The sequence below is a fragment of the Anser brachyrhynchus genome (assembly GCF_964034855.1).
Source record: "Anser brachyrhynchus genome assembly, chromosome: 1".
Taxonomy (NCBI): Eukaryota; Metazoa; Chordata; class Aves; order Anseriformes; family Anatidae; genus Anser; species Anser brachyrhynchus.
Genome location: NC_137694.1, coordinates 54,487,751 through 54,511,390, shown reverse-complemented (window position 1 = coordinate 54,511,390; position 23,640 = coordinate 54,487,751). Strand labels below are relative to the sequence as shown.

The 23,640-nt window shown below is 42.9% G+C and overlaps 1 protein-coding gene across 5 annotated transcripts in view; it reads left to right on the top strand.

Moving 5' to 3' along the window:
• Positions 1 to 20,481, top strand: part of FAM83F (family with sequence similarity 83 member F) — a 28,082-nt gene extending 7,601 nt beyond the window's left edge. The window contains exons 3-7 of one of the 5 annotated variants that reach the window (XM_080554518.1): positions 4,658 to 4,779; positions 5,325 to 6,037; positions 10,950 to 11,193; positions 13,741 to 13,847; positions 14,120 to 18,666. In XM_080554518.1, the coding sequence (XP_080410644.1) occupies positions 4,658 to 4,779; positions 5,325 to 6,037; positions 10,950 to 11,014 (900 nt within the window). In that variant the 3' untranslated portion in view covers positions 11,015 to 11,193; positions 13,741 to 13,847; positions 14,120 to 18,666. Of the gene's footprint in view, positions 1 to 4,657; positions 4,780 to 5,324; positions 6,038 to 10,949; positions 18,667 to 20,368 lie in introns of those variants that run through there. The other 4 variants (XM_080554516.1, XM_080554514.1, XM_080554517.1 and 1 more) reach the window with 4 other exon arrangements.
• Positions 20,482 to 23,640: the final 3,159 nt, after the last annotated feature.

Here is a 23,640-nt window from a genome sequence, read left to right as displayed (position 1 = left end):
CCTCAACAGTCCTAATACAGGGAGGTTTACTGTTTTAACGGTGGATTTTGCCCTTTGTCTACATAAAGTGATGGGTGTTTTCACAAAATTCCTGGCTATTGTATCTTTTTGAGATGGCAAGGTATCATGTTCCACCCACAGTCTCACAGGAGGGAAACTGCTGTAGCAAGACTGTACTTCACATAGACAAGAAGCTCTTCACTGACTCCAAATGTGAAATGAGAAAAATTCATTTTTTGTCTGAAGGCCAGAGATCAGTAAAAACGCATTTAAATTCAACCATCTGCACATTCATCCTGGGATGTCAGTATGAGCATGTCTTGTTTGTATGAGTCATATTGCTTCTTGAGCCTGCAGGACATGGTTTGCCAGACTTTTGTTATGTTTGACACAAGGGTGTTCTTCTGAGATCAGAATGAATCAAAGTTCTCACAGATATAAAATTCATAGCCCCACAAAAAGTCCTCCTCTTGTTGACCTGAGGGTGAGTGTTGTCACTGGTTTTTAGAGGCATTCTCTTCCCCATGCTTCTGCTAACCAAGACATCAGTGACAGACACTTTTGCTCCAAGACAGGGAATTCAAGTTCACCTAGAGCTCCAAGGAAATCTAGGGAATGTGGTATCTGCAGGAAGTTCACCTTCATATTAATTTCTATATTCATTTCCCCAGCATACAAGGAGTTCCTTTTCTCACTCCAGGTATTCTTATAAGCTTCTGCCTAAGAAATCTTTGGAATTTTGTTTCAGTTTTTCAAGTCTTTGCCTTCCAGCTTTCTTTATTCAATACAAACTCAAGTAAAGAAGAATCTGAATGTGATGAGGCAGTGTTGTTGTTTTTAATACCCAGTAATGACACTACTGGGCCAGGTCTAGCTAGCTGAATTCCATCCTATTCTACTTGACTACCTGCAAGTTTTACTATTTCATCACCTTTTCCAAAACTGCTCAGGGCAACCACATAGGATAAGCCCAGTCCCACCCAACATTGCCTGGTGTTGGCTTCCAGATTGTGGCTGATCTTTTGTCCCCGTCTAACATGAGCAGCTACTATCCATCTCTCTGACCTAGAGGTCTGATGACCTGAAATGAGAAGCTTGCAGACCATAAAAAAGAAAGATTCCTTGTCTCTTGTCACTGTGGTCCTGTCCATGTGAATCCTATATCTCTCTTCCTTTTACTGCCTTCTGTAGAACCTCCATCTAGGATTTTTGAGTGGGAAAAAATGGGCATCTGTGCCTCCCCCTCAGCCCTGCACTCAGATGAAGCAGTAGTACAGGAAAACAGAGGACAGGAGCCACCCCAACAGATGCTATTGACTTAAGGATCTGATTTTTCCAGGGACAGCAGAATGGAGATCTCTATATTTTGAAAAAAGCAGTTAATGCAAGGGACTGATATGCCACCATCATGTATCATCTACTGCTTTGGTTTGTTGCCTGTCCTTCATCTGATTTAAATCTTTCAGTTTATAGAGCTCGCTCGTGCCATTCATCCCAACTGGAAATAAAGACCTCTGCTGCCTTGCAACATATATATCAGTTGTTCTAAGAGGGAAGGGACACCAGGATTCCCTGGTGAAAATATTTGCATCACCTGCCTTTAGGGTCCGTCTTGTGTATCTCACCTTATTCAATCCCCATTTCTGGGCACTGCTGCTCAGGTCTGTCAAGGGACAACTAAGGTCAGTCACAACACAAATGCATTACTGACTTTCTCAACTGAGTCTAATTTAACTTTCTGTGGGTTCAGGGTGAGGCTTTAAAAGCATGTCACAATAAAGCAAGAAAGACTGATTCCTTTGCTGAGTGTATTAGGATGCTCTGTCAGGCTTGAGCGTTACCGGTCTGTATTAAGTTGCTGTCAGGGAGATGTTAGTCACTGCTTGCAATGAGGAGTGGTGTAAGTCTGTGTAAAGGCAATGTGGAAATCTAACACAGGCTGCAGCCTCCATGAGCCAGGATATGACTAACCCCAAGCAGGTTGCTGCAAGAATATAGATTTGGAGGGGTCTCTTCTACCTGGAGAACTAACTGGTCTTTTAGCCAAAATATTTGTTACTACAGTAACGTTAGTGCCCAAAGAAAATGGCTGAAATCTCACCTCATTTATATTTGTCTCTCTGCTTTTGTTGTTGTATAATCTTTAGTACATGAACCCAGGCTTGTTCCTTCTCTGTACAGCTTGATATATTAGTCTTCAAATGCTCCAAGATCCTTCAAGGCAGAAAACATTATACAAATAACCTGTTAAGTGACTCGATGTTTATATGACTTTGTGCTTGTTTTCTGCATTACAAGATGCATTTATGCACTCCTGTGCCTACTTTGTTCAAGGAGGTTTATGCGTTCAGCTGTTTGGTTCTATCCCCTCTGTGCCCTTCGAAGTGTTACGTGTAGCTCAGTTACTGCAGAAATTCAAATTTACTTTCTTTCCACCAAAAGAAGGTGATACAACATACAAACACAGCAAAATCTGCACTTGCTACACGCTAAGAAACTTTCTGCTCACTCAGGCTGATAGTTCTTGATTCAGAAAGGATTATTACGTGTCAGAGCTGTTGGCTGATTTGAAGGACAGGCATACTTTTTGACACTTCCAGTCAATATTCAATGATTTGGCAAATCCCAAATACAACTTTATTCAGCAACGGAAGAAAAAATGACTTTAGGCGACCAGCCAGCCATCTACAAATGTTATTCTAAATACTGGAAAGGGTACCCTTCCTCCCGTGTTCTACCCAACCTGCATTCAGCATCCCACACGTATGACTCACTGCTAGCTAGGCCTTGGGCAAGTCACTTCATCTTTTTTGTCTCTCAGGTTCCTCGTCTTTAAAACAGGGTGATAATACTGTCAGCGGTGTTGGGAGGATTAATTAGCTAATGCCCACACAGGACTGCAGACAGATCAAGCAGTAGATGAATGCAAAATAGTAGTATCATCAGTTACTGTTAGTCAGAATTTGTACTGCCACTGCTGTATTTTACTGAGGAAAATAGGAACAGATTCAAAAGGTAAGATTTATATTCAGAAACCTGTTTTTTTAAAGAAATCCACATTCTTCTAATCACTCATTCCTGCATGCTGATTTCTATAGCCTATCGATATTTAAGCTGTCAGTGAGATTCATAATAATAGTACTTAGCTCTTTGTGGGATCTGAGGCTGTGCTAGTGCTAGCCAAATCCTCCTGATTCTCCTGTTCTGCAGATGGGGGAAGAAAGAAGCAAAGGTGAATTGACTTTCCCAGAACATCACAGGGAATAGTGTCAGAACTGTGATTACACCTGGGACTGTCTGACTCCTAACCCTGGATTTATTACTCCAGATCACAATACCTTTTAGCTTTTCATTGTTAAAGAATTCTTACAGAAACAGATGGTGGAATGAAGAAAATGATCTAAATTTGTGTGTCAGAGTGACAAGATAATTTGCTCCAAACTTATACTGACAATAAATGCTTTTGGGTTTTATTGGCTTTTTTCATGTTAGTGTATATATATGTATCTGTTTGGCAATTCAGCCTCAAGGAGCCAGGACCCATGGAGTACAGCATTGGTCTGAGCGGAATAACACTCAGTCCAACATGCAGATATGTTCTTTCATTATGTGCACACCTGAGTCTGTTGTAGAAAATGAGGTAACCTTAAATCTGTAGTTTTTCTCTATCCCTAGTAGTACTTTGTTTCGTTATTTGCAGGTTTGATGCCCAAAGGGTGTAAGTGGGACAGGAGATCCAGGGAGAGTTAATACCTTCTTCCAACTATTTCTGTTAATTTCATCAAAAGTTTTGCCTTCCTCTTCTCCAGAATTATTCTTTGCTCATCTATTTGAGACATCAGCAAAGACTCTTACTATACACGTTTTTTTCAAAATAAAGTTCTGTGTTTTTCATCCATTGTAACTGTTTGGGATTCTTAGCAAAATGATGTATAGATCAGGGTTCTTTTGTTATAACACACAGGTAACATCTATGTTTTGAACAGTGCGACTGTTCCATTACTTCTTCCGTGATAATTAATTTGTCTAGTCTTATAATTTGCCCAGTTTTGTCAAGCTCTATGTTGTTGGGCTCAGAACACAAGCACAAAAAGAGGCTAATTTAGTCCTATGTCCTAGTCTCTCCGAGTAACTGTGTCCTTTGGACTGCACAGGTGTTGCAAAGTTCCTTTGTTTTCTGGTCCTGCTGACATAGCCTGGAAAAGAGCTCACAAGTGTCATGGAGCAGGGATTGGGATTCAGAGAGTGCAGATATGACTCAGAGCTTCGTCTGATTCATTCGCCTGAACTGGGCTGGGCCTTCTGAGCTACAGCACAGGGCTGGAGATGGAGGATTATTTGATTTTGAGAGCATTGTCTTGCCAGTGGGCTCAGATGAATAGCTGAAGACAGCAGGCAGGGTTACAAAGATGCTGACCTATCGGACAAGGCTATAAAATGATGCATGGGAGTGACTTGTATTGACAAGCGATAACAACAGGGCTTTCAGCACTGTGCTTTCCTCTCTGCAGCCCTTCTGATTTCTGGTGGCTAATGATGAGCTGTAGCCCCAGCAATAGTGAGATAATGTGAGGGATGTGTTAAGACTTGGAGCTGGCAATTATCTAATTCTCTGCCCTATTTATTGTGACATTTCGTCTTTTAACCTCCCTGTTAGAACATCCGCATACGTTCTGTGACAGGAGTTGGGTTCTACATGCCAGCAGGGAAGATCAGAGGCACACTGGCATCCCGATTCCTGATGGTGGATGGTGAAAAGGTGGCCACCGGATCATACAGGTGGGTTGCTCCTGCTTAAGGCAGATACACATTCTTCATGTAAAGAATGGCTTGCGGCTTTGCTTGGGAGTCTCCTTCTCATGTCATTCCTTTTCTTATCCCAGTCTCTGTAATCTGTTTGGCACCTGTAGAAAATGAGGTGGGGTAAGAGAGAAGGTAGTGTAGAGCACAAGCTGCTCCCAGGAGAACAGAACATGCCCATGCTAGTGGACTGTTTCAGTGGGCTAGAGATAACACAGCATGGCACTAACCACTGTAGTTTGTTCTCCTTGGAGAGGTTTCCAGTCTGTAGACTCCTCCTGTTGAAGTCGTGTTGCTTTTTTAAAACAGTAAGTTGTCCTTCAGAGTTTTCGTGCCTTTTCTTCCAGATCTTTACTGCATGCCTAATGAAGAACAATAGTAATGGACTTCACCTACCTATCCTGATCCATCTTGGCAAATGGCACAATGCTACATATTCCTACACAGTGTTTCAGATATTGTTGGGTGGGCTGGGTCAAGCATGCACCCAAATATCTAATTTCCGTTCTGTTTCCTATTTTTAGCTTCACGTGGAGTTCATCTCATATTGACAGAAATATCCTGCTAGTCCTGACAGGACAGCATGTGGAGATGTTTGACGTTGAGTTTCGTGAGCTCTATGCCATCTCAGAGGAAGTTAATTTATACAAGGAATTGGGTATTGCTAATCCACACCTTCTGGGAACTGGGAAGCCAGGCTTTCATTCCTCCACTGTGGCTCGGAAGATCATTAACCCCAAGTATGGCTTAGTGGCAGGGGCAGCCCGTGGTGATATGATGCTCTGGGCTTCACGACACAAGCAGGATAATCAGGGGAATATGGAAAAGGAAGAAACAAGTGAGTCAAAGAAACGATTAAATCAATTTCTGAATGACTTAGTCACATTGGATCAAGAGCTCCCAGAAATTGAGCCACCTCTGGAGAACTTGAACAAGCTGAATCGGAGCCCTCAGAAACTGTTCTCCCGACTCCACATGGACCTGAAAAATAAATCAAAATCCAGAGAGTCTATTCGTGATGTGAAGAAGGAAGATGCACAGGCCAATTCAAAGCAAGGAAAACGGTTTTCCAGTGGGCTTTTCAGTCGCAGGGCCAAACGATCTCCAGGCTCAAGCATTGAGGCAAATTCTTTTGCCAGTGAAGGACATTCAGGAGAAGACCTTGGGAACATGAAACTGGAATATGAGCAGCTCAGCATTAGCCACGCCAGTGTTCAGAGCGCTGACGGCATCTCAGGTAAAACCTCTCCTACCGTCGCGTTCTGCTTCTGTGGTCTTAGGCTGTCCTTTGTTCTGAGCTCGGTCGATTGGTGCAAACATATTCGACGTAGGCACCTGCAAGTAGGTAGATCTTGCTATTTCCTCTGCAGTAAAATGAGCAGGATCAAAGAAGAGTAGAAGTTGTATCAAATGAAGCATAATTCCGACCACAATTTAATGGCAGTCTTATTGTAAGATTGGTACTTCTCATGTTTTCTGATACTTCCCAGCAAGCGGGCATGGGACAGAGAGAAAGGTGAATGTCTCTCCATATAAAACAAGTTGCTTGTACAGTTCTTGAAGTGCACTGCCCTGATAAGCAGTAGCAGTACGTTCAGTGTTGTGGTTAGAAGTATGCAGGCAAATTTCCAGTGTAACCTCTCCTTTCATCATTTGGGTTTAGCCAACCGTGTTTACTGTGACAAGGTTACCCATGGAGAAGGGAGAAAATGTTTATGTTGAGGTGAGGGAGCAAAGAGGGAAGGAGAGGGCAGAAGGCTTTTCAATTTGCTCCTCTAACTCCATTTGAAATGGAAGAGAGGGTCATGAAAATGGAAGCTGTGGGGAAGCACTACATCTGAACCTTCCTTTCTTTGCTAAGGTACGGTTGGAATTTTCACTAAAAGTCCTTCCAAGGTTTCATTTGGTTGAAGACACAAATGATAAAGACTTCTCCCAATTTATGTGTTCGTAGCTAACATCCCAACGTTTAAGATGTTTTGTCAGATTGAAGTAAATCTATTGACTGTTCAGCCTGGTTGTCTTCCTCTCTCAGTGAACTCTGCTGGGTGTTAATACATCCTGCACCAGCAAGAAAATAAACTAGTTCAGGGGAGGAAAATTTCTTCTCAACTTATCTGGCCAGTGACTATTCTGTGTTTTGATGAATGCGAAATGCAGGAGTAGAAAGGCAGTCCCAAAGGATTTCAGTCATTATATGAAGTCAAAAGATATTCTCCTGAGACCAAAATAGAAAAGCAAGGTGTTAGGAAGGTCAAAAACAGCGATTGATTAGATTCTTAGAAATATTTCAGGCTAAATGAAGAATAGACTCAAAAATGCCAAATGAACATGAGAGACGAGAACTGTGAGAAGGCTTGGATGGTTTATTTGAGAATACAGTAGACCCATTTTAGGATGTTTGACATTTGGGTAGACAGAAGTAAATCTTGGTCTTCATCCTCTCATCAAATGACATTATTTTTCTGAGCACAGACAATATGTGCTGTTGGGCCCCGTTCTTCAGAGCCAGGAAAAAAAACAAAATCCATAAAGACCTATAGGGAGATGTATGGGCATTTCCTCTGGAAAGAATGGACCTGAGGGCTTGCACTACCCTCTAGTGACAGAAGTGGAGAACTGTGTAAAGTCTGATTCGTCAGCATTTCAGCGTCAGAGATTCCCTGTGTTTCTCGCGGCTCTAAAGCAGACAGCCTGCCATTCCCACAACGCCATGGTGAAATTCGACCCAGATTAAGGCATAAAAGAGATTAATGTCTCTGACAGTGGGGCACTGAGCCCCCCTGGGCATTGCACAGGTCAGGGCAGCAGGGATGGCCCTACTCCCTTTAGCACGGTGGATCAATGCCAGCTGGTCTGATGCTCGGTCTGGGCCATTTCCATAAAGACACTATCACGCTGTTATGTTCGGGTTTTATGTATTGTCACTGCTACTTCCTGAGAGCCGGGCCTCCTTCAATGAAGGGGAACATAGACCCGAGGATTTGGGATACCCGTTCTGGTTCCAGGCACGCCAGGCTCACAACTGGCAGTGCAGGGAAGCAGCAGAGGGCCAGGTGCAGATCCAGCACACCAGCCTTCCCGCTGTGCTCGTCCTGACCTGATAAGTCTTTCCGAGGAGTCCATGCAGATATTTTTTGCTTTGCTTTATGCTAGTTGAGCATAAAGTTCGTGTTGACAGCGGGAGACTCCACAGCTTTTGAAGTATGGTGTAAGCAGGCTTAGGTCATCCAGTACAAAAGGCTGGAGGAAGATCACTGCTTGTGTGTTACTTTTGAGTTGAATCACTGTTCTTGAAAGAAAGCTTCTCGAGGCTAGTGGTCCCAAAGCAGCATGGAAACAGAGATGGCAGAGGGCACATTAAAGAGATGGGACTCATGAGAAAGAGGAAGAAAGGACTCAACACATTGGATCCTGCAGTTACTTGATCAGCAGCACATGTTTCATTAGGTTTTAATAAAAAACTTCTTGAACACGGGTATGGAATAGAGTTCCAGCTTTAAGACAAAAATAGGAGGCCCTTTGTTCTTGGGGAAACTGTAGGACTGACTTAGTTTTAAAAGTTTACGTTGCCTTTGAGCAGGCCTAGTAAAAACTGATGGCTGTGATACTCTGAGTGACAGAGGGGAGGTGGGAAGTGGAAATGAAGGAGGGAGAAGGTGCTTGGTATGCAGTCAGGTTAGGATGCAATTATTCAGAGCTTCACAGTTTGAAATAGCTGCCCTTACCTTTTGTAAAGATTAAACAGCACACTTAAGCCCTGTGGGCCTGCCTGTGCACACATCCTCCAAAGTCACTATTAATTCTGTAATTCTGTAATACCACAGAGACACAGCCCATCTCGCAAATGCTGAGAAAGACCAGATCTGCACCCCGAGTAGCTTGCAGAGTAATTGAAAGACATTATTCAAGCAGGCTAAAGGTCAGGTTCAATCTTGTAAGAGCAAATGGTGACGAAGAGAATACCAACTGGGGAGGGAAGTGTTGGAAGTGTGTTTTGCAACAGTCTCTGAAAATCTGACTGGGTATTTACATGCTAGGAAATGATACCTACAAGTTAGGATGGGAAGCCTGGAAAATCCAAGGGCTCCAGATAGTAACATCTCAAACCAAGCGTCCAAATGAACATCCTGGGGTGTTGTCCTACCACGCTGCATGGATGTTGCGTTTTGTCTTACAAGGCTTGCTTAAACCACATCATGAAACTGACACAATTCTTGGATTTCACTGTCCCCGGCTTTGGAACGCAGCAGCAGCTCTGAACCTGACCAGAATGTTGTTAATTTTATGCTGCTGCTGGGCAGACTGCGATCGGCAAAGACACTGACGTCTGTGTGCAGTTTCTGGGAAATACTGCAAGGGTTTGAAAGCTGTATGCCTTTGGAAGGCACTGCCTTTTTGTTTTGTTTTCTCCCCCGCAAGCAGCAGTCAAAGTGGACTCGTTCAGGAGGGTTTGCTGTCCTGAGTTTCTCTGTACATCAGCCTTCACTCCTCAGAGTGGTGTTTGCAGAATAGTTGCAGAATAGCAAGATTTTGTGTCTCATTTTTGGGTGCTTCTTGCAACAAGAAAGGGGATTTACACTGCAGTACTGCAGAAGCAGCTGCTTAGTTATCAGCAGTGCTTTTCAGCCCAAGTAGGGTCGTGGACTGGTGGTAACTGGAATTTTTATTTAAAAAGAAGGAGGAAAGTGTTGCTGCGTACATACAAGGACAGCGTTTGCTCTAACTGTAGCAGGATCTGTAGAAAAAGACCAGAAGACAGGAGCAGAAAGAGTGAGAAGAACAAAGGTGTTGGAAGATAAGACTAAGCAGAGGAGGAGCGTTGATGCTTTGGAAAGTAAACATGAAGGTCTTGAACGTGATACGGGCAGGGAGGGGTGGCGAGGAGATGGGGATAACGACAAGCTTAGTAGTAACATACAGAATAGGTCAAAGTGAGGACAGCAGGCAGAACGAAATGCCATGTGGAAACGTGGGGAGGAGGCTGTAGCATAGCGAGCAGCCACAACAGTGAGGGTGGGCTGCAGTGCAGCCTCCCACCTGGATATGGAGAAGTTGCAGTGGTGAAGAAGGTCAAGAGGGGGAAAGGGAGAAAGAACTCTTCTCTTCACTATCAGCTACAGGTGAGGAAAATGTTGGTCAAATACCCACAAGCAAGCGAGTGACATGCAAAATAATTTGCTTGAAGCCCAGTTCAGAGGCAGTGCCTGGACTGAACTTTGCCTCATCTCAGCAAGGCTGAGCATCATGTCACCATGACCGGTGGCAGTTTTCCGACTGTTTTCACTCTATACTGACCACTGGCATGAGGGTTGTACACATCATTTCCGTCTGTAGAAACACATGAGTGGGGTCTGCCCTTGTTCGGAGTGGCCGCAAGCCATGTGGCAGCCCCTCTCAGTACGCACTGCCCTGGGTTATATGTCGTGTGAGCCTTGCTGAGCCCGGAGTACAGCAGACACCTTGTAGTACAGGCCTTGAAAAAAGTATGCTGAGGCATCCAGATCAGGATCTGGCTGTCATGAAAGGGATCACACAGCAGTGCAAGGATTCAAAAGTACAGATACTGAGAGCAGAAGTAATCTACAGAGTGAGCAATGAAATAAATAATAATAATAAAAAAAATTGGGACAACGTACTAGGCTACTTAACCAAAAGACCCTGAGGCCTCCGGATTTCTCTTGCAAAGGAAATGGTAGAAATACTGCCACTTGAGATGCTTAGAAATAAACACAAGAAAAGCTCTATTGAGAGTGTGGGTTGAGATCAGATGGATGAGATGGCCTGACTTTTCTTTTTTGTTTTCATCCCTTGCTGCTTGGAAAACCTCCCACCTAAGTCATGGCCAGCCTGCTTTTCAGTGCCAACTGGGACCTAAGAATACCACTGACGCTGGCCTGAGTACAGGCCAAAGCCTGGAAATACTTCTCCAGTGGTTTTCTCTACAGTATACTCTGAATTTGCTCTTATTTTAGTGTCTCTTCATTTCACAGAAGTAGGAAATAAAATCCCAAGAGAGTGCAGAGCAATGTAGGTCTTACACAAGACGTATAATAAATAACGAGAAAGGACTGAAGCGTGAGTCCAAACTTTATCCAGATCTTATTTACTTAACATTAACATTTTTTTTAAACTTCTTTTCATTCCAGGTAACCCGGGTCCAAACTCCACTATGAGCGATAAAAACAAACAATCTACCTGTGTGTTATCTTGATTGGGAAGGATTGTCTGGAGAACTGAAGACTGAACAATCTGGAACAGTAACCTGTTGATTGATTTTGAACCTCCAGCCGTGTCCTCACACAGTGGTCCATCAAGCCACTGCGTGGTCCTGGATGCACCTGGCACCTCCAGTTAAAGCACATTTACCGGGTGAAGCATAGACTTTGAATGGTCAGTCCCTTAAATGAGGGTTAGTGATGAATGTATTAGTCCATATGTGTGTGTGCATACAGATTTTATATATAAAAACAACTGTGATGACTGGGTCTCAGAGCTCGCTCTGTGTCCAGATAAATGGAAGAGATTTTCTGAGTTACTTGTGCTGCTACTTCAGTCTGTCTAGCTACAGACTCAGGATCACTGTGTTGCATTGTTTACTCTACTGCATTGCAGAAATGTGTTGGTCTGACAGGCTGGAAGGCGAAGTCCAATCAAAGTGGCAAATTCTGGGTGAAACAGTGATGTTTACAGACAGCAGAGCAATCCTCTGTCCTCAAGGAGTCTTCCTGTGGATTCCTGCTGTCATTTATCCACAGGGAAATGAGTGGTTAGGGGAGAAGGGTTTAGCTAGAAGAGGCCAACAGATTAGTATCTTAACTGTTTGTTTTGTGTCATAAATATAGCAGCCGAACAAAGTGATTTGGCAATAATCTACTGGGATATAGGGGGATGTTTAACCTGCAGCTGAGACTGGGTCAGAGAAATGCCTTACACAGCAGAGCGGGCAGATCAGGGAGTAGGTACGCAGCCTTCCACAGCTGTTATAAAATCCTGTTTGTTGCTAAGTCAGCAATGCTTCATGGAAACTGTATGATTAAGGAGCACATCTTCGAGGCTGAAAAGAAGAAGCAGGGCAAGCATACAAGCTTTTCAAATGCTCCTTTTTCTCTTTTCTTCCTTTTTTTTCTTTTTTTTTTTTTTGAAGTTAACCTTTCCAGACTCTAAAACATGCCAAAATCCAGGGCTTTGATCCATAAGAAGAGCTGCATGCAATCAGACCAAAGGCCATCTAATCTGCTATCCTGTCTCTGAGGACAGCCAGTAACAGGTGATCACGGAAGCATAAAAAATAAAGCTTAGATACAGAGGTCTTTCTCTGACACTGTTCCAGCAGTCTATGGACTTTCTGAACTGGCAGTTCCTTCTGGACCTGGCCTTAATGAATACACTTAGTCCCCTTTTAAAAGTCCTTTTGTACTTTTGGCCTCCACTGCGTTCTGTGGCAGTGAACCCTGAGTTCATTGTGTGTTATGACAAAGAACTGTCTTCAGGCTGTTTTAATGGTTTGTTTGATGATTTCATCGAGTGACCCTAATTCTTCCGCTGTCAGATGCAGTGATGACCACCCCTATTCCTTGCCTCCTTGCCACTTTTTACAGACCTGTATCATATATGTCCTCAGTCATCATTTTTTTCAAGCTACAGGTTCATGGTGTACATAGCTATTCATTATATGGGACCTGTTTGACACCTCTGTCCTCTTGTTCACTGGCTCTTTTCCAGTTCTACCCACTAACAAAGTGGAGAAGCAGGTTGTTTTTGTTTCTTTAGTACGTGGATTGATGTCTCACCCTGCTTTACTGCCATCTAAATTACATACTCTCCTGTCATAAATAAGCCCTAAGAAAAATAAATCCCAATCATAAGTACGCACCTGAAACCTAACATACCTACTTGCCAGAACTATACAGATAGCAGAAAAACACCAGTTTGGTTTTCTTTCTTTTTGGTTTAAGAGACACCATTTAGTTTGTTTCAGTGTGCAAAGACAAGAAAAACCAACTGCTGTACTACCAACAAAGAATAACCTGTTCCCAAGACTCCTCCAGGTGCTGGGTTGTTATACTGAAGCAGCTGCCTGTAATTGATGATAAAACGTCATTGATTGATTGATTGATTGATTTTCCTTCTTTTCCTGGAAGTGTATTTAACTTGAATGGCAAACAGGTTTGTTTTGCTCAGATTTTATCCTGTAGAATGTCTTCAAGACCTCAAAAACCCAAAGGTATTATGTCCTCTGTTAAATGCACTCCCCCTCTCTCAGTGGGTTAAATGCTTGCTACTCTATATAACTTCTATATAGCCTTCTGGGAACAGAATGTAGTTTTACAGCTAGGTCTGTCAGCTCCTATTATCAGCAGTGTTTTATAAAATTGTTCCTGGTAATGGGAGAGAAGAGGTGTTGGAAATGACACCATCGCTTGGACATAGAAGTAAGTTAATACATGAGATATCCTGTTGGCTTCAGGAGCACAGTACCTGTGCCAAAAGCTGTTCTCTGTATGCGTGTAGGATTGCCTAAAATGGCTTGATTTTTGCCATGCTTCTGTTATTCTCCAGATGTTTAGGAGATTTTTATCTCTCCCAGTATTTATTTCATTTTGTTAGCAGAGACCAGAGATAAATTTATCAGGCCAATGTTGTTCCGCTTTTTGTTCTCATAGGAATATTGTCATCTGCTGCTTCCTTGGTCTCCTAAGCTTTCAGGTTATTTATTTATTTTTTTAAATTGTGCAATGCGTTAATTAACTAATTAGTACTGTGTTGATGTATATGGTCAGGTTTTCCAGGAAGACCTCTATCTCTTTGGTTTTAGGTCTTTGTTGCTTCATCTTGGGTGGAGTGCCTTAAATAGTCCGAGAGGCTGATTTCACTTGCCCTTCCTTTCATTCTGTGCTTGCTGATGTAATGTGCTTTACTTTCTCTTTCCTATGACAGATGTGAAAGCGCTTTTCTTTAACCATGTCAACTAGCAGGATCTCCTTTCCAGTGAGAGTCACTCATCAGTTTATCTTCTGTATTGTTGCCGCACCAGTTTCTGAAAGGTAGCGTTCATTAGTTGTTTTTAATTCCCTTCCTTTTTTTTTTTAATTTGGAAGTCACAGAAGTCAAATCTCATGCCTTGACTCCAGAGCCTCGTAGAATTCCTTATGCTTATTACGCATTGTTAATTTACTTAATTTAAGAGAGCAAACTTGCTTTCTTGCATGATGTGAATCAGCTTCTTAAACTCAGCGTTACTCTTTGGGGATGCGTGCAACCTTGCTGCTCCAGAGTGGATGTTTCAGACTCTGGTGGAACTTGTTCTTCCCTGCAGATAAGATCAGCTGAACTTGGACCATCTGGCTGCTCCTATGGCAACAGCTCTGAGTCCGGGTGAGGTGACTGCATTTATTTTGGCTGGTTTTGCTAATTGTGGTTCTTTATGAGTGCCAGAAACCTGAGGCTGTGACCTGTAAAATGAATCTCTATCGCTCTCCAAATAAAACGTGGGTGATGGAGCTGGGGGACGGACAGGCAAGGAGCAGTGGTTATGAATTTTATTGGAAGTCTGTTAATGGAGGCTGAAGGTATAGCAGCACCTATAGCAGGCAAAAATAAGCTATTATTTTGTCTCGTCCAAGAAGCCATCTCTTGGAACTAATGTAACCAAGTCAGTAACCTTCCAAGGGGGTGGGAAAGATGAGAGATAATTGTTGCTATTTTGGAGACCAAGATTAGCTCTCTTTGGAGTCTGTTTCCTGAGCCTGGACAATTTTTACTCTTGGGCATGTCAGCCCAGACTTGCTGATCTGTGTGGCATACCACGGGACCTGTGCTGGCCAGTTCTTGGTTTTTGAAAAAAAGAGTAATGAAGCTGGGGCTCACAACTCGCTCTTTCTGGCATGAAATGGGGAATGGTTCTGAAAGAGCTTCTTGGCTGAATGTGTGCCTTCTAAGTTTCTTTTAGTATGCAATTATATATTTAATGTACATGTGTCCAGTGATTTATGCCAGAGACCTTTTCTAAGTCAAACAAATAAACTCTTTGCTATGTTATGTTCAGGTAGTTTGTTCATTGGTGTCGCTTTTAACTTCTCAACAGCAGCTCCTGGATTGTTGGGATTTTTCTGATTATTTGTCAAGAACCTGTACTGTCTGGATTAGAGCAGGTTTCCATGTAACACTTGAACATCTTTGGTCTATGTTTGGCTGTGCTCGTTAACAGGTGTGTGGGCAGCTAAATACCCCACAAGTACAGCATCCTGTGGCTCTGAGCACTTTGAGACAAACTCGAATTCAGTGGAGCAGCCTGCAGCAGATGTCCATTTCAGTTTCTCTTTGGTTTTATTTTTTTACTACCACTCTCTCAGCAGCTGAACTGTGCCTTGCTGCAGCTGTAAATGCATGTGACAAAGTGCCATCTCTGTTTCCCTTTCCATCTTTCCGATATAATTTGTACCCATCAGTAATGACATTTCATTTATGAAACTGAGTCCCTCTGCTACATTTCAGTTCTACCTGGTACAGTGCAATCCTTGACATTTAAGTAACTCCCCAGCTTGTTTCCCGTGCTCCCTTTGTGTATACAAAAGCCTTTTTTAAAATTCCTGACCATGTTTCAGAATAAATCCAGTCTCTATTTTACTTTTGGGCATTAAGGTACATGAAAATGTATTTGCAGTAAACATAATCTTTGCCTTTCTTTCTGTGTTTAAAGTCCACATAGCAATTGCATTCTTACTGTTTAAGAGAAGCCTGTCTAATCCACGTCATTTCACAGGCTATGTCACAGCTCCATGGGATCTGATCTTCTTTAGAGCATTAGCACTGCCATCACTTTGTGTCTTTTCTTTCTCAGTGCTTATTTTAGGGAGGTTCTCCAAGAAAGTAAGATAAATGTGTTCTTCTCCTTGCTTCACTGCTACTTTGATATTACACTTTCCTCATTTCTTGACGGTTCTGTCTACGCTCTTTTAAAACCAGGGTACAGCCCAGGAATAAACGACCTCTTTGTGTCCCTAGACCTTATGTCCCCTGTCCTCAGCCTGCTGAAAGAATGCAGATTTGGGAATTCTCATTACCAAAAAAGGCTTAGGAAAACACAATCGATAACTATACGAACCCTCTCAGAAGAGAAACCTATGGGTGTAGGTGAAACTGTAAGACCTCCGTAGATGTAGCAAGCCTGAGAGATGTTTACCTACCTCTTCGCACAACACCTATTTCTGATCTTTGCTGCAAGTCTGGGCATGAGTACTGGGGGAGTGAGGGTGCAGAAAACCACGAAGTAACATGCAGCATTTCAGCTACTCCAGTCTCACTCATGATGTGGGCAATTTTGCTGTGCTTTTTCAGCAAGATAGGGAAGTAAGGGAGAGTAGCTGAGAAGTATCTGCACAGGAACGTAGGGCAGAGTTGCTGTTGTTTCCTAAATTTATTACGTAATTTGCCAGTGTCTCAGGTTTTGGAGATGCTTCTAATCCTGATTCTCTCTCCCTTTTCTGTCTGCCTGGTTGCGATATCAGCTCCTGCCTTTTCATCCGACTTGTCAGGTTTTGTTTTCTTTTTCTAAAATATTAGATGTGTCACCTTGTAGGAGAATTGTAAGCATAAAACAGCCCTTCTGCTGCTTTCTACCCGGAACAGAGGCAGGCAACTTCTAGATGCTGAAAGACATGATTTTATAGACAGTGGATGTGTGAAATTGCACATAACCAGGAAAACACAAACAACAGAATTTGTGCGGGAAAGCTGGTGAAGCACGGAAGCAAACTAAAATGTTTGAATAGTGAGGAATGTAGCCATTGTAGTGGGCCTGAAGCCTAGAACATAAAAATGAGAGCTGATTTTAATGCAAATGCATATAGTAGCATGGGGAAGGGTCAGGGACAGCAGGTCAAGGATACAGTCAGTACTCACAGAGAGAAAAGTATTCCAGGAGTTTTTGCATTTTTACTTTATTTAAAGTAAAAAAGCTTCTACTGAATAGTGAGCTTTATTCCAATTGTGCAAGCGAGAGAAGTATGTTGCACCAGTAGAGTGTGGACTAAGTAGCATTTTGTATGGGTTTTGGGGTGGTTTTGGCACATGCCTGCTGTGGCCTGAATGAGCACTGGCTATTTGACTGCCAAACTGGAGTGGCTGTCCCAGAAAGGATATTGCTTTCTGCAGTCGGACCAATACTCGGGATGGAGCACTAACATCAAGGCTCTCTACCCTTTGTCCTGTGGAAGGCACTGTGCCAAAGGAGTACTCCCAGACCAAGGTCTAAACATAACAGTTAAATGAACAAAAGATCATGGGGTGACAAAGGAGCAGGAACGCTTCTGCAAGATGTGCGTCCTTGTGGAACGCATCAGTCTGTGCTTCCTCTCAGCTGGCTACAGACTAAGGGTAGGATGGAGTATGGAGAAAAAACTGCATGCAAGAGCAGATTGTTTGCTTCAGAGCTGGATCCTACACCACACAGGGAAAACAAAGGCCATGTCAACAGGGCGCGTGGGATAGGAATGTCGGTTGTCTTTATCTGCAGAGTGGCAGCAGCCCGGGTCTGGGGTTTTGCACAGTTAGGACTGTGAAGAATACTTTTTTTTTTAACCTGAGTATTTATGTGGGCAGACCCTTGTTTCTGAGGTTTCTCCTAGGACGTAAGCAAAAGCGTAAGCGCTGCTGCTTGGTGATAAAAGGCAGAGCCATACTTGTACTTGCCTCTTCTTGCATTGTTTGGTGGGTGTTGTGCCTAAGAAATGCAGGGGCTATTTTATCTTATTATGCTCTGGCTTCTCCGCAACTTCAGCAGTAAAGAAAGCAGTAAGGCGCTTCCAGGTAGCTGGGCTCCAACTTCTCTGGACAGGATGCTTGTACAAAGAAAAATAATTAAAAGGAAAAGCTAGCTCCCTGAGAAATTACAATATATTTGGTGAAACCGTGTGAAATCCCAAGGTGCAGATGCTAGACAACCTTGGGAAAAGGGCATTTACTTCAAGTATTTGAAAAGAAAAGCTATTTAAACTTTGAAAGAGCTATTGGTTTTATTGTTGCAATATTTATGATCCTCTCTTTATAGGTCATGCAACCATTTCCTTAGTTATCCTTAATCTCCTACCAGAAATTCTTTCCCTTGGCTGGCAGTCCTCTTGTGCAGAGCACTTGCACTACAGAAACGGAAAATAGCAAATCTAAACAAAGTGGGATCATTTATAGCTGTCTCGCTAAGTGCACAACACATCTGCAGAAGGATCAGTTGCTCTGATTTAGCATGGCCATTAGTGACATTTTGCTGCCACTGAAAGGAAGAAAATGGCTCTGTTTAGTATCCTGAGGTATAACTGTGGTAATCATAGACATTAGAAATGGAAAAGGCCATTAGGTCGTCTGGGCCATTGCCCCAGCACAATGAGCAGCTCACCAGCATACCTTTCCTTGGTAAATTATTCTACTACTTGTTTGAGGTTCTCCTTCATAGTCTAATAAATCTCAGAGGAAGGAAGTTTTTTAAAGAAAAATAACTTTTTGGAGAGGTACGATAGGTAAAAAGTCCTGACAGGCACTGCGCTGAAATAATGACCTGCCTGCTGGTTTATCAAAGCATCTGCCATTGCCCTTTCACAATGAGGACACTGTAATATATTCACTTCCTTTGTTCTGTATTTATGACTACAGCATTTCAATAAATCAAAACTTTTCTGGAAGGAAAAGTTGGAGCAGTCTCTACTGGTTTCTCACCAATTTCCAAACCACTTTTAAGCATGTTAAATTCAGCTACAGAGCCAGAGTTATACTTTGCAAATCCAGATTAATTTTACTTCGCCCAGTGGGGTTATGCTGGATTTACGCAGGAGTTACTGACAGCACAGTATGACCAACAGCTTCCTTTTTGCATCCAAGGAGACAGGCTCACGAGAACAAAGGCAGAGACAGACGAGCACAGGCGCCAGCTACAGATGCTGTACCCTGCAGCCAAAAGGAGGGCGTTGTTTCAGGCAGGCTCCATCTTGTTTCAAAACCTTCCGTGTAAGTAGCGCTTGGTATAAGTAAGGGGGAATTCACCCCTGCACAGCAGTGCCGCTAACGTGAGGAAACCCTTGCAAACGCCGCAGCATCTTGGCATTGAATGTTGATGCAAAAGCTGTTGCCGCGATAGAAGGACCTCTGGAGGAGTTGGGCTCTCTTGATAAACACAGCTTTCTTCCTGAACACAGCCCTGGTCTGGAATGTCTTGGGAGAGCAGCTTAAATGTGTATTTTCTTTGCTCTTTGTGCTCTGGATAGCCGGTGGAAGCAGGACCATAAGTTAGGAGAGCTGCCAGGGCTGGTTTGGACTCTGTAAGGGTCTGAGTGACAATAAGCAGCCCAGCAGCAAGCCAGTGCGGTCCAAGCAGTGGAAGCAAACAGACTAGAACCAAGCTGCTGAGGGCTTTTCAGAGGGAACACATTTCCTTTAGCGAGGTCCTTGAATCCAGAACAACAATAATGGAAGAACATCTCGCTCTCTTCTTTCAGGGGGAAAAAGAAAACCCCATCAAACTGTTGACTTTCTCCTAGCTGTCTGGGAGTAGCTTTAGTGCAGGATTAGCGGGAAAGCTCTGGGGTTTTTGCTTGCTTTTTCCCAAGTGGAAGAGAAAGAACCTGACGTTTTGAGAAGGGCTGTCTGTACGTGATGAAATCCACTAGAATCCTGACCATCCTTCCTTCCCCATGCAAAAAGTAGTAGCTCAAATGCTTCTTGAGCCCTGAGCAAATGAGTCTTCCTCCGTTTCTGCCTGCGTGAGATTAATCGGTGGCTCCGAAGAGATCTTCTCTGCTACCAAGAGGTCTTATAAGTGTTCCCAGGAGCTGGCCTAAGGGCTTTGCCCACACAGCCCCACCCTGAGCTCCCAGCAGCAGATCAGCCACAGGGAAGCTTCTGGTAGGTTTGCCTTGGGAAGGTGACACAGAAAGCTATGCTCGTGAACCTGGGTTTGACTTTGCTGCCAACCATTGCAGAAGACGAGCCGGGACAGCGAGTGAGTCATGGGGTTTGCAAGCATTCAGACTTGAGCAGTAAAGAAGAAACAGCTTGGCCCACCCAGCTTCACTGCTCTTTGTTCCAGCAACTGCTGGAGGCAAAGTCATGGGAACGGCTGCTGCTGGTCCGTCTTCCCTCGCAGCTCTTCCTGCCGGTACTCTCATCCCATTGTCACCGTCCAGCCCCGCTCCACAGCTCTCTGCAGGAGCTTTGCTAGGGACTCCCTGCAGCTGATCGGGGTGATGCAAGGGCGAGGAGGAGACTGTGGCTGAGGAGAGCCAAGGAATAAGGCTGCGTGTGCTTGTGTGCACACGTGCACTTGCGTGTGAGGGACAAATTACACCCCTCTGCGTGCAGCCCTGGATCCAAGAAACCTCCCATGTAGCTTCCCACTCCTTGGCACATAACATCTTCCCCACGTTTTTCTCACCATCATCCTCCTTCTTCCTTGCACTGAGATTTTCAGTAACCTTTATTATTATTGATCCCAGTTTTATACTGTCTTTCAGCTGTTTTCCTACTCCAGCTTTCTTACTTAGAGTGCTCCCTTCCTGAATTATTTTCACTTTGTCCTCAGGTTCTGCCATGATTGACTCTGGCCTCTTTGCAAGTGGCAGTTAGCAGTCCTGTTACACACTCAGGTTGGTTGGTTTTAAATAAAAATGTAAGCGTTATGCTTTCCCCATCAAACACTAGTTTTGGAAACGCTGGGGAGGAAAGGAAGTCTGTGAAGGGGGAATAATGCAGCCACCATCCAAAGCGTGTAGAGTTTAAACAGTCAAACCATAGCTCTAACTCCCTGATCAAAACTGATGGCAACTGTTGTGTTTTTTTCTTTTTCTCTTGGGCTGCCTGGGATTTTCCATATCAGAAAAGGAAACTGGATTTCCCCCCCGGCCCAGATTTTCTGCCCTTCAGTCTGCCCGCTCCGGTCTCCATCCGCCAGTCACTCTTCACCCCGTTTGCCAGACCCCACTCCTTGTTTTCTCACATGTTCTTCTCGCAGAGCATTCTTCCTGCTCGCTGCCTGTGTCCCGCTCACCAGACCAAAGAAGTGCAGCTGCTTTGCCTGTGGGACTGCTTTCAGCCCCGCTGACAAGTGCGGACAGTGGCATGCCTTTTTACTAAGGACAGCCTCACGAAGGAGAAATGGCAGCCATTCTGCTTGCTTTGATCTCATTAGTAATAAAGCACAAAGGGAGCCCTTTTGAATATGAGGGGAAAAGCTTGAGCTGAAACAGAAAATTAAACAGCGTACCCAATTAATTAGAACCACAGCAAAGCCGTAGAAACCAACCATATTAAATTACTATAGAGCCAAAACTTCCAGCAAAAAAAAATAATTTAAAAAAACAAAAACAAAAACAAACAAACAAAAAACAACCACGTGTTCCTGCTGTCCTAGTAAGAGCTTGAAATCGAAAGATAGACAGGAGCTTTCCCCAGCGTCAGTATTGGTCCTACATATGTGGTGTTACCAGATGGGCACAGCTTCCTTATTCCCCTCGTGCATGGGTACACACGTACCCACGGTTCTTGTGCAATAGGGAAGGAGCTGGCAGGTTTGTGCCCCAGCCCTTTTCTTTCTTCCAAGCCCGATTCTTCTGTTGTGATGGGGCTGGGTGACATAAATTTGTACATAAATGAACATTGCACATGGAAGTGTGGCTACCCTGGGAGCAATGAAAACTCCAGAGTACACTTCAACCTTGGCAAACGGAAGGAGAGAGTGCCCGTAGCAGTTACCCTGTGTCTCGATGTAAAATTCTAACGCTGTCCTCATGATGAAGGTGGAGCTGAGACAATAAAATACGGTAATTGCTTTTACATACCTATGCTTTAGTTTTTATTTAGGTTCAGTGAAAGGTGACTCAAAACTGTTTTGCGCAGGCTTCTACTGGTGTTGAGTATCGTGCCTCTGACCAAGTTGGTGGAATGGGGAGGTTAAAAGGTAAATAAAACCTCGCCTGTAGAGCTGCTTGACCTCTAGCCTCAGCATAACTGCTCCAGTCCTAGCCAATAATTCATATGTGCACACTGGTTTGTTTTCAGCACTGAAAGCACAAAGCAGGCATCTTCCTCTGCCAACACAGTAAAAAAGTGGGTAAAAAGGGGGGGGGGGGTGTAAAATAATACAATATCATTCAAAACATTTTCCTAATTGCCTTTTTTCCATTAAAAAAATCCCACATGTTAACATTGTTTTGCCAAAAATTGCAATATTTAAAATAGCTTCAAATAATGTTAATGAAGCATTGTTTTAATTTTGCCTCCAGGAAAAAACAAAACAAAATACTATTATAAATTGTTCTCCATTTAAGAACAACTGCCATCATATTGGTAACATTTTCCCTTTAGCTGTGGGCTGATGACCTTCTCTTTTCCCTTTTTCCTTCCAACAGCGTTATGTGAGCATAACAGCACAAGTCAAAACTTCTGCTAAGCATTTTGCCCAAGACATACATAAACTGCTTGTTACTATTGCAACTGTGTTTTTTTCGTGGGTATGGCACGTAAAAATAAGTCACGTCAAAATAAGCTTATTATGTTGGGAACAGTTACAGATGTAGACATGTCTGACTGAGACTTGACGCTCAGATCTTGAATGCTAGCAGTCATTAAAGATATGTTTTTAATCTATTTTTGCAAAGCAGGAATGTTAGCGTTAATCACCTGACCAATGTACAAATTTGAAAATTATATTTGACGTTATCTCCCTAATTTCCTCCTATTTCATTTAATTCTAGTATTCATTACTTCTCTTCTTCCTTACATTGCTCCTTTATGTTTGTTCTTTGATTTTATACCTGACCTAGAAAGGAAAAAAAAATAATTGGGTTGAAATCTTCTCTGTTTTAAATACAAATCCTTTTTTCCTATCCCCATTTTTATAGCTCCCAGGCATATGAAGTCTTACTTCCTCCCTCTCTTGCTTGCTCCCTGAAAATCTATGTGAAGGATGCACAAGAATGGTTGAGAAATACTCTCGCCATCCAGTTGAAGTAAAAGGAAATGCTGAATCCTTATCAAATATCTCTTCTGAAAGTAATTATTAGGATAAATACTTTTAAATAAGGATAATCGGTATTTTAAACAGCATCCAAATGTTTCCAAATATTTGTTTTATCCCTTTGGTACTTTGATGTCATATGCCTGCTGAATCTTCACTAAAGACTTCTAGGAAAAGGATAGAGAAAAATGCAGCTTCCAAGGAAAAAAATAAGCAAGAGAATAACCTAATCAGCCTGTCTTCATATGTAACAAGAGAACATAAATTCTTTTATTACTTTTTCACGAATCATCTTTTTAACAACAGCCATCTTCTTTTCCAGTGCTGGCTGCATTTCAGTCATGGCTAAAGTACAGCATTATATCATATGTTAAATGCTGCATTTCATTCAAAAACACTTAAATGTAACGTACAATAAAGAGCAGCAGCATATGCTTTACTGTGGCTTCCCTAAAGGCAACCTGCCTCTACTCGCAACACAGGTAACTGAACAGATACTTGCTGTGACCACTAAATACCTGCTGCTTAAAAGACCTGAAGCAGAAAAAAAAAAACACAGTTAGCAAAGAGTATTTTTCAGTATCAATAGCTTTTAGAGACTGACTAGCCAGAGTTCATTCTGGTGCATTAATTTAAAAAAAGCTTGCAATCCTATAAAAAAGAGGTTGGAAATAATAAATCAGTGACAGATACAAAAAAAAAAAAAAAGACTTCCAACTCAAAATATCGAGGTTACTTTTAGTGTTTTGTCCCATTTCGTGCACTCAGAATTGTCCCAAGCAGGCAGCACTCTTGTTCTTGTTTGTTTGGAGAATCCCTTCATCCAGCCTGTTCCCATA